The sequence below is a fragment of the Poecilia formosa genome, unplaced genomic scaffold (genome assembly GCF_000485575.1).
Source record: "Poecilia formosa unplaced genomic scaffold, Poecilia_formosa-5.1.2 Scaffold123, whole genome shotgun sequence".
NCBI classification, from domain to species: domain Eukaryota; kingdom Metazoa; phylum Chordata; class Actinopteri; order Cyprinodontiformes; family Poeciliidae; genus Poecilia; species Poecilia formosa.
The window spans coordinates 1292567-1302854 of NW_006800062.1; the positions used below are offsets into that span (position 1 = coordinate 1292567).

The following is a 10288-nucleotide window of genomic DNA, read 5'->3' on the forward strand; positions in this document are numbered from 1 at the left end:
TTTTTTTCCTTCTTAATCAAGCCAGACTGCAAACTTCTCTGTTGCTCTGAGCGTTTCACTGGCGGAGCATATTTATTCCTAAATTATAGGTTTATAGCAGATACTTTATACTTTATGCACTTAAAGCCGGCAGAGCGGACCAATCACAGCCGAAGCCTCTGAATTTAAATGTTAAACAATTTAAATTCTTTGTTGAAACCATGTAAAATCAAATTTAGCAGCATTGATAATCTCAACAAACAAATGCTGCATTCATGTATCTGTGGTTTGTGTTAAAATATTATTTATGGGGCCCTGAGGCCCTGGTGGAGCTGCTGATTTAATCTGGATTAAACAGAAGTGCACATAACTGACATTAATTTTAACTGTATTTTTTTTTTTTATTTGTTGTTTTTAAGATTCTATAGTGGATTAAATAGCGTTTCACTGGAGATATTTTACCGTAACATCTAATTACCCAGTGATATTTTTACATTTCTGTCAACATAACATCTTTTAATATAAAAACACGGTGGATCACCAATGGATCGCCTCGGTACCACCGGGCTTAGCAAGTTTTCTGGGTGAAACCCTGAATAATTGTAACAGTAACACAGAAGAAAGGAAGGAAAAACTCATATTTGTGATAATTTCCTTCTTCACTGTACAATGTTAGTAACGTAGCTGCAGCTTATTTGGATTTAAAGTTACAAGATACCATAAAACAGCATAAAATAGGCAGAATTGAGCAGATTAAAATCTCATTGTCTAAGAATAATTTTGTGCAAAAACTTGTACTGAACAGGTCTTGTACAGACTGTAGACCCGTCATAATCTGGTCAGGTTACCTTTAAAAAAACAGACTTTTCAAATAAAACAGATGAGAACAATTAACTTAAACCTAGAGATATAAATGTACCACATAATAAATACTAAGGGCTTCGGGGACATGAGAACCAAAGGGGAAAAAGCCAAATTTAAAATTAATACAGATTGAAGGTAAAACTGTTGGCAAAATTACAAAAATGTGGGGCAGACACACGATACATTGTAAAAAAAAATTCAAAATGGCCCTTTTTTTTTCCTCCAGAGGAAATAAGGCAGGTACTCTGGTACCACCTGTCTATTTTTAGTTTCAGTTTCTTCTAAAAGTTTTTGTCTTGTTTTCTCAGGGCTCTCGGCCACGGCGCCTTCGGTGAAGTCTACGAGGGACAAATTCTGGGATTGAGCGCCGACGGCAGCCCCATGCAGGTGGCAATAAAGGTCAGCTCAAACCGAAGGATAAACCTTTCATAAAACCACATGGACCTGCTCCAAAAAAAAACAAGGTTTTAGGAAGAATTGTGTTAAAAAAAATCCCAGTTGTGCACCAACTGAGTGAATATTTGTCAAGATATCCACTCAGGTCCACAGCAGTGGGAGGTTGGTCTCTGCCAGCCGTTCTGCTGATTAGGTTCTGTTTTCCGGACTCCTTTGACAATAGCGATAATGCTGCTCTGATTCTGTTGGCTGCAGACGCTTCCAGAGATCTGCTCCGAGCAGGACGAAATGGACTTCCTGATGGAGGCTCTGATTATGAGGTGAGCCCAGCAGAACGGTACCACACTGCGCCGCTACCTCTTAATGCTCCTTTTTACAGTGCACTGATTCTGTCTTATTAATATTATGACCAGAAATCATCAACTAACTATGATTCTAATACAAAGTGTAGTCGGCCTTGTAAAATATAATCACGACAATGATAGATCGCTGATTTAATCTGACCAATAGCTAGCATCATTTTATTAAATTCAGCTAAATGAAATAATGTGGAAGCATCTTTCTGTTTTATTAAGGGAATCTGTTCTTTTCTGACTCGTTGACATTATCTACTTTTCCAGAGTTACAGATTTTATTTTAATTAAGACAAAACCTTACAAATTGAAATATTATTGCAGTGAAAATGTTTTTGCATTCTCTTGAATATGTAAAACAAAAGTTTGACATTATACTGTAATTTTTGTACATATTGGGGAAAAAAACTATTTCATATCTATCCAATGACTTTTACTCAAATTAACAAAAGTCTTCTTTTAATTACTTTAATAGACTTCGACTAAACACAGGAAGTGTTTTCTATGACAGCATGTAAGGGCCACTGTAGATAGAAAACAGGAAGAGATATCCACCAAAAAATCTTAGAAAATTTGAGTTTAATCTCAGAAATTTTCAAGAAAAAAAGTGGAAATTTCTGAGCTCCAAAAGTCAAAAATTCATGAGAAAGAAACTCAGATTTTTTTTACTTTTGAACCTTTCCACATTTCCACGTTATTTCTAGAAAAATTCTGAGATTAATCTCAAAATTTAGGTAGTTTTTTGGCAAAAACCCCTCATAAACGGCCCTCATAGTTTTCAAATGAAAAGTGACCGACATGACCGAAAAAAATTCTGGGAAAATTTTCTCAGAATTCTTATTTAAATTTTTGAATTTTGACTTTAATCTCCTGAGATCAGACATCAGAATTCTTTTTTTATTGTTATTATATTTTAGTGGCTCTAATGCTCTTCCGTACTTTTGAACACCTTTGGTCCGCAGGTCCAAACTCCTGGGAAACGGACCGGAGCCGCTTGAATGTGGGGATTTATTCTGATCTCACCACAAGTTAGCTCAGTGTGCTCATCCACATATATTATATTTTCCCCTTTACAGATTTCGTAAAGGTTGTAAAGGTTACATGTTAAACACATTTTTCATCTTAGTCTCATTTTTTTAACATCAGAAATTTATATTTTACAGCAAAATCATTTATATCATCCTTAAAAAAGCCTCTTCCCGCACTTTCCTCTTCTCAACCAAACGCCTTTTTTCTCCTCTCAGTAAGTTCAGCCACCTGAACATCGTGCGCTGCGTCGGCGTCAGTCTAAACATCCTGCCTCGCTTCATTCTGCTGGAGCTGATGACCGGCGGAGACATGAAAAGCTTCCTGAGGCAGAACAGGCCGCGAGCGGTACAGCAGCTCTGCATGGTTTGTATCTTTACGTTTGGCCCCTGCTGATCGGAGCTGTGCCGTTTCCAGGGCCAGACCTTTTCTCTCACCATGCGGGATCTGCTGCAGATGGCCAGAGACATCGCCTGCGGCTGTCGGTACCTGGAGGAGAACCAGTTCATCCACAGGTCCAGACTCATGATCAGTCAGAGTGAAAACTCAAACCAATAAAATTATCATGTTCTATCATAATTTGATAAAACAGATGAGGAAGGTTGCAGAGGAGTAATGAGTCTTGTCAGAAGTTTTTATCTAAATATCTGATTAATTTTTAGATTCATCTAAATCGTTCTTTGTATAAGCAATTTTACAAAAAAAAGTAGTTTTTGTTTAGTTTTTAGTATTTGAAATAAGACAAAACTAACTTAAAAGTAACATTTCAGCAAGAAAAATGAGCCGGTTTTAAGTCGATAATTCCTCAATATTGATTAAAAATTATTACTTCCATTGGCAGATTATTTCACTTTTAACAAAATGTTTTATAAGTGAAATAATCTACCAATGAAAGTTGTTTTTTTCTCTCTCTGAAGTTAAACCAAACTTTTCTTGTTTGAGGTCAGTCAGAAAATTATACAAAATTAATGAGAACATTTTTCATTTTTTAGTGAGAATTTTTATTTGTGACTTTCCATAAATTCAAAGGTTTGCATAAATTTGGTCAGAACCATTTAGAACCGTTTTAAACTGCATGACTTGGGTCAAATCCATCAAACATTTCTCTTTTTATTGTAATTTATGAAAAAATGTTATGACCCACAAAACTTTAAAGATGATTTGCAACATAATTGCTTTGCTACATTATATTTTTCATTAAAATGCCTTTGATTTTGGATTTTTAAGGGTAAAAGCAAAATGCTACTCAAAATGCCAGAAATATTAAGTGGCTATTGTGTTTAAAACTGTTTTATGTAATTATTTGGAGATTACATGTCAAATATAAGTTTTGTTGGTTCAAGTCAGTCAAATCTGTTCCTAACTTTAGTGGTCATCTTGAGATTTACCGAAACCAAGCAAAACGTTATCAGAACCTGTCAAAATAAGAGTTCTTAATAGACTTGGCTTTTAAATTGAAGCTAAGTGTTAGCCTGCTTAATCTATCCCAGAAACTAGTCTGTCTGAGTTTTAGAAGGAAGGAAATCTGTGTTCAGGAATTAATTAATTCTAATTTCTTGATCTTAAAAAGTAAAGTACACAAACACCCATTTTCCAGCAAGGAAACTGTTCAAATTAATCATTAAATGCAAGTAATCTAGAGTTAGTGTTAAACTTCTGACTGCACTTGTTTTTTCAGAGACATCGCTGCCAGGAATTGCCTGCTTACCTGCGCCGGACCAGACAGAGTGGCTAAGATCGGAGACTTCGGCATGGCCCGAGACATTTACAGGTTTGGACCTGCAGGATCCACTCTGATTATGCAGCAAAGCACCATCATGTATCTCCTGGGAGCAAGAATTAGTCTGATGGGGGCCTTGTTGGAATAATTGGAAACTAAATCTAATTTTCCCACAATTGGGCCAAACGTGGAGTTCATGACCTTGTGCTTCAAAATGATGCTAAACAGAGAAATCTGTTTTTCTCAGGGCGAGTTACTACAGGAAAGGCGGCCGAGCCATGCTGCCAGTCAAATGGATGCCACCAGAGGCCTTCATGGAGGGAATCTTCACCTGCAAGACCGACACCTGGTAGGCAGGAATTCACTGAGCAACACAGCTTTATGTCAGTTTGATTAGGTTACCAAAGCTGAAAACTAAGTACGTGAATTATTTTAAACCATGTTGCAATTATGTTTTGGATAATTCTCTTATATTTATTATCCAAAGTTTGCAAACATGTATTATTGATCTAACAGGATTATTTAAATAAATTTAATTCCTTAAAGCTGCAGTATGTTTTTTTTTTATTATTTAAGTGTCACTGTGTCGTGACAAAATGAAACAGATAATCTGTGAAAAGATCAAGCTCTTCCACTTCCTTGCAAAAACAACCAATCAGAGCCAGGAGGAGGGTCTTAGCGCTGTCAATCAACCTTGTGAACGCACTGCTAAATGTACTAACAACGGAGAAACAACTTACCAGTCCAGAAAAACAGTTTGTCTGCCATGCTAACTAAGATTAGCATTCATGGTAGGCTCTGCTAACAGGAAGAAGCTGTAGCAGAAAGCAGAGAGGAAGTGGGTATGGGACGGGGAGCGGCATGTAAACAAGCATGATTGACAGTGATAAGACCCTCCTCCTGACTCTGATTGGTTGATTTTAGTTCGCAGAGGAGCTTTTTTTGTTTACCATGCTGTCAGACACAGTAAAGGTTTTAACAAATGTGTAAAAAGAAGTAGTTTTATAAAATTATTTAAAGTTACACACTGCAGTTTTAAGCTTTGAAAATTATTTTTATTTGCCATCATGAGTGCTGGCTGCACTTCTAAGTTTAGAAAGTGGCTTAGATTCATTGGTAATGATTCTCATTATGTTGTTTCCTGATTGAACCTTTTATTCTGGCATAAGAAGTGACGACTTTCATAAGCTACTCAAACTTACTTCTGATTTCTTTAACGTCTAAATGAGGAGTGAAGCTGGAAAAGTTTCTGAAATCAAAACAATCCTCCCGCTTGACGATCTGTGTCTCCCCCTGCAGGTCATTCGGAGTACTGCTCTGGGAAATCCTGTCTCTGGGCTACATGCCTTACCCCTGTAAAACCAACCAGGAGGTTCTGGAGTTTGTCACCAGCGGAGGCAGAATGGATCCACCAAAGGGCTGTCCAGGCCCTGTGTGAGTTTAACATCCTTCCACATGATTATTAAATATCTTGGTTACAATTTTAGTTCAGTTTTCCTCTGAAAAAGCCTCAAGTTCAACAACGTTTGACGGTTTTTGTTTTAATTCAACCTTAGTTCATAAAAAATGTCAAATTTTGTTTGGTTTGGATGGATTTAAATTCTTAAATGTGAAAACAGAAGAAACATTTTACTTTTTAACAGCACTGCATATTCTGAAGATCTCAGTATCAGGAAACAGAAGTTTAGAATCATAAAATGATAAGAATGAAACATTATGAGTTTAGTTGATCAGTTGGCGTCTTTTGTTTTTTAGCTACCGGCTGATGACCCAGTGTTGGCAGCACTGTCCGGATCACCGGCCCAATTTCGCCACAATCCTGGAGAGAATTAACTACTGCACTCAGGTACATCTCTTCTTCTAAGCACATCGCTTGTTAGTTTCTTTTCATTTGTCTGATCTGAGGTCATAGGGCAAATCCACTCAGACTAGCTAGAGTGATGTAGCTGACATATATCACTGTATCTAGCTCAGTACATAGCTAGCTAGATGGCTATTTAGCTATGCAGCTGTCTGTCTAGCCAGCTAGCCAGAGTGACATAGATGAAGTGGGCAGGAACCTATCTCCAACTATCACTGTTGGTTCCAGTAGAGCAGGGGTGCCCAAGTCCAGTCCTTGAGAGCTACCATCCTGCAAGTTTTAGAAGTATCCTTACTCCAACAGACCAGGATCAGCTCTACAGAGGCCTGATAACGAGCCATTCATTTGGTTCAGGTGTGTTGAAGCAGGGATGCATCTGAAAGTTGCAGGATGGTAGCTCTCGAGGACTGGACTTGGGCACCCCTGCAGTAGAGCATGCATAAATATGCATTTGAAGATCTGCTTCATCTATCAAGTTAGCGAGCTATCTGGCTAGCTAGACTCATTATTAGATAGATAGATGGATGGATGGATAGTTAGATGAGATAATTATATCTGCATGTGTAATTTTTCACTCAGGACCCTGATGTGGTAAATACCCTTCTGCCTGTTGAATATGGCCCCAACACAGAGGATGATGGCGGAACGGTGATGCGTCCCACTGCCCCCAACTCCACCAGTCTCACACCTTTACTGGTGTCCCGCCCTGTTTGCAAGGACTCACCCTCCCAGCTCGGTTTCTCCCCCAAGGGCTTCAGTCCCCCAGTCCCTCCACCGCAGCCCACCAAACCTCGCCTTCTGCTACAGAGAACCCAACCGGTCCACCAGGAAGTGACGTCCTGCTGTGAAATGCTGGAGCCGTCCTGGGCTGAGACCGTTCCTGCTCCTGGTTTGTCATCCGTAGCAAACTCTCTGCATCCGGAACCTCCTCATCACCGGCCCTGCTCCAGAAACAGCTCCTCTTCGGGGAGCCAGAGGCTGAAAAACAAGACCAAAAACCTCTGGAACCCAACATACGGCTCCTGGGTCCTCGAAAGCTTCCGGGCAAAGAAGACGCTGGCTCACACTCGGTCCATGCCGCTCTCTTGCAACTCGACTGAGGAGAACAACAAAGCTGTTTGCGATGGAACCAGCAGCACCTACCTCAGCCCAGCTTGTCAGGTCCAAGCTGCCCCAACCGCGTCCGCCCACAAGGCCTTGACAGGAGGCAGCTCCAAAGCCGGGGTGGACCTGGCTAAACTTCACAGCTTCCCCTGCGGGAACGTCAACTTTGCCTATGATGAGCAGAGCTACGAGGCGGAGAGCCTGCCGCTGGTGAAGCCCAAAGCCTCAGAAGCCATCACATGCAGCATCGGCCCGCCAAGCATCTCAGCGGGAACCAGCCTGGGTCTGGCGCTGGGATTCAGCACCGCCTCAGCCTGTATGCCCAAACTTCTGCTGAAACGCCATGCCAGCTACGGACACGAGGACGTCAGAAGGCACGCCAAAACAGAGAAGCTCAGCCGCGACCGGGACTCTGGCTTTTCTCTGTCCGAGGACCTGAGCGTCGCTCACATCTAGAAGTCAGCATGTGGCAACAGAGACTTTGAATCTGATCAAATCCATCAGCTGGACGATGAGCTCTGCAAAGATCAAACGAATGCAGCTCCTGATATGCTGGAAAACCCAATGAAATGCTGACATTCACACAAACACGTCACTGTACCTTAAAGGTGACCTATTATGCTTCCATGAACAGAATAGGATTGGTCTATGGCCTATACAAAACCTGTTCATTACATTTATTGCACCAAATCAGTCTTAGATTCTAAGAATGATATGAAAATGGCTGCAAACAGATGCACAATTACACAACCATACATCTTTGAAAAGCAGAAGTGGAGCTTCCTGCACAACCAACAAGAATGCAGCAAGTGGTTTCTGGACGGTAAGTCAACGACAAAACACTTCTTGTCTTTTCCAGAAGCCATTATACAACCCATACAGTTGCTAGGTAACAGCTCAGTGCCTGTCGATTGTGACTCGACATTCGGGAGGTTTTTGAAACAACTCACTTCCCAGATACCAAAAAATAACAACTTATTTTTCTTAAAAATGGCTCTGTGGTTTTTTTAAGTGCTTAGAAGCAAAGTGTAAAAACATGAAAAAAATAAAGTTAGCATAATAGGTCACCTTTCATACAGAGTCCGATGTGTGCTTAGCGCCCCGTCCTGGGCTTCTGGTGCAGAGGTAGCCAAACACTGATGCTGAGATATTTTCACTGCTACCTAGTTATCTTTTTATCCTGCTGTAGTTCCATGAATGCTTTGACAGAAGTGTGTTCATATTAATATATGTTTAACCTCAAGCAAAGGAGTTTGTAACGATTTGTTTTAGGAAATACTGACATCTAGTGGCCAAAAAGGAGATTGCTGCAATCTAGCCCCAACTTTGATTGATTTTAATCTGAACAGAAATAAAAATATTCAAATACAAAAAAGTAGCAGTATCATGAAAAGAAAAATATTTTTTTATTTTATTTTGATTTTTTACCAAATAGATTCTAGTAAAAATGAAACTTTGCTTTCTTTTTTTCTATTCCTTCATTTTGCTACCTTAAAGTACTTAGTGAGGAGAAAATAATTTATTTTTTATGTTTAATTTTAATTAACATGAACACAAACTTAATTTCTTCTTCTTTTTTTACGTTATATAAATTACAAGCTTCCCTCTCACCTCCTTTCGCTTGCATAATGTGAACTTTTAATGACTGCAGTCACATTTTTCACTCTTTCCCTGATTTTTTTCTAATTTTTTGATCCACTAATGTTTCAGATGATGTTATAATCAAAAAGAATAAGGTTTATGAAAGTAACTCTACTTAGATCTGCACCTGGGTTTATATTTCGGTGCTTTTCCTCCTGTTGAAACCTTTTTTCACCTCCAGTCAGAAGTTTACATCCACTTGTTGTCATCAGGGATGTCCAGCTAATTCTGAGCTTTTAATTTCTGACATGACATGAAACTGTGATTATTTTAAAAAAGAAAAAAAGTTAAAGTTGATATTTAAAAGCTTAGTACACCCTGAAAATGGTCAACCATGGTAGTGGTAGTATTATTCTGTGGGACTGTGCCACTGCCGGTTTTACTGGTGCCTTGAGAGAATGACAAGTCAACATTATAAATACTCAAACAATTTAAAAATAACGAATTTATTCAACCATTAATGAAAAGAGCTCCTCCTTCTTGGCTCACTGTTTACTTCTCTGATTTACAAATGAATCACTGGACTTTGACTAGGACTTTGCAGCTGTGAACGTTTTAATTCCTGCCATTAGAAATGTGGAGGGTGTGATACCTGCGTTCATCCAGCAGGCGGCGGCAGGTGTTCATACGTTCACATGACGTCAGTAATTTTATTTTTATTCTGTTTATTTTTTGTACCATATTTTAACTGTAAACTGCTGTAGTTTTTGTTGACTATTTTTATTATAAAATATTCAAAACTGTTTCAAATTCTATCTAAAAACAAAATCTAACTTAGTAAAATCTTAATTTTGTTTTAAATAAGATTTTATTTCATGTTCACCTATTTTTCTAAGATGCATTTTCACACCAGTTCCGGATGCCTCATTGTAATTTTTTAATTATTATAAACAAAAACCCTGAAAACAAAGAATGCTGCAACTGAGCAGAGATTAATTTACTTATAATAAAAATATTTTGAATGTTTTTTTCCTAGTCTTGGCCAGTAGGCGTCTCTAGTTGGCTTAATGCAGCTGTGAAAATCTTTATTTTTATACTCACGTCTGTACACTGGACTAACCCTTTACATTTTGTACGTCGTTTTATTGTTAATGTTGACTCTGTAGTGAATCACTGCCATTTACATTTTGAATTTTTTTTTTGTTTTATGTGGCAAATTACTTAGTTTTATCATTTATAACCTCAACTGTTTCTCTCATATATGTTATAATTTGTTGAATTTTGAGGTTTGTTGGATCTTTTGTATAAATTGTGCTCAGGCTTGCTAATATTAGTGTCTTAATTTCCAGCTGCTGACTCATAAATAAAGTCTTTAAGAATCTGTGAATGTGCCAGTAAATCCCT

General features: G+C 38.6%; 1 protein-coding gene across 2 annotated transcripts in view; it reads left to right on the plus strand.

Annotated features, from left to right (window-relative positions):
• The window catches only part of ltk (leukocyte receptor tyrosine kinase), a 79645-nt gene extending 70954 nt beyond the window's left edge, over nucleotides 1-8691 (plus strand). For both annotated transcript variants that reach the window (XM_016675956.1, XM_016675957.1), the window contains 9 exons: nucleotides 1152-1242; nucleotides 1495-1559; nucleotides 2837-2966; nucleotides 3036-3133; nucleotides 4297-4389; nucleotides 4586-4687; nucleotides 5638-5772; nucleotides 6094-6184; nucleotides 6779-8691. In XM_016675956.1, coding sequence (XP_016531442.1) covers nucleotides 1152-1242; nucleotides 1495-1559; nucleotides 2837-2966; nucleotides 3036-3133; nucleotides 4297-4389; nucleotides 4586-4687; nucleotides 5638-5772; nucleotides 6094-6184; nucleotides 6779-7759 — 1786 coding nt within the window. In that variant the 3' untranslated portion in view covers nucleotides 7760-8691. The remainder of the gene's footprint in view (nucleotides 1-1151; nucleotides 1243-1494; nucleotides 1560-2836; nucleotides 2967-3035; nucleotides 3134-4296; nucleotides 4390-4585; nucleotides 4688-5637; nucleotides 5773-6093; nucleotides 6185-6778) is intronic.
• The last annotated feature ends 1597 nt before the right edge of the window (nucleotides 8692-10288 follow it).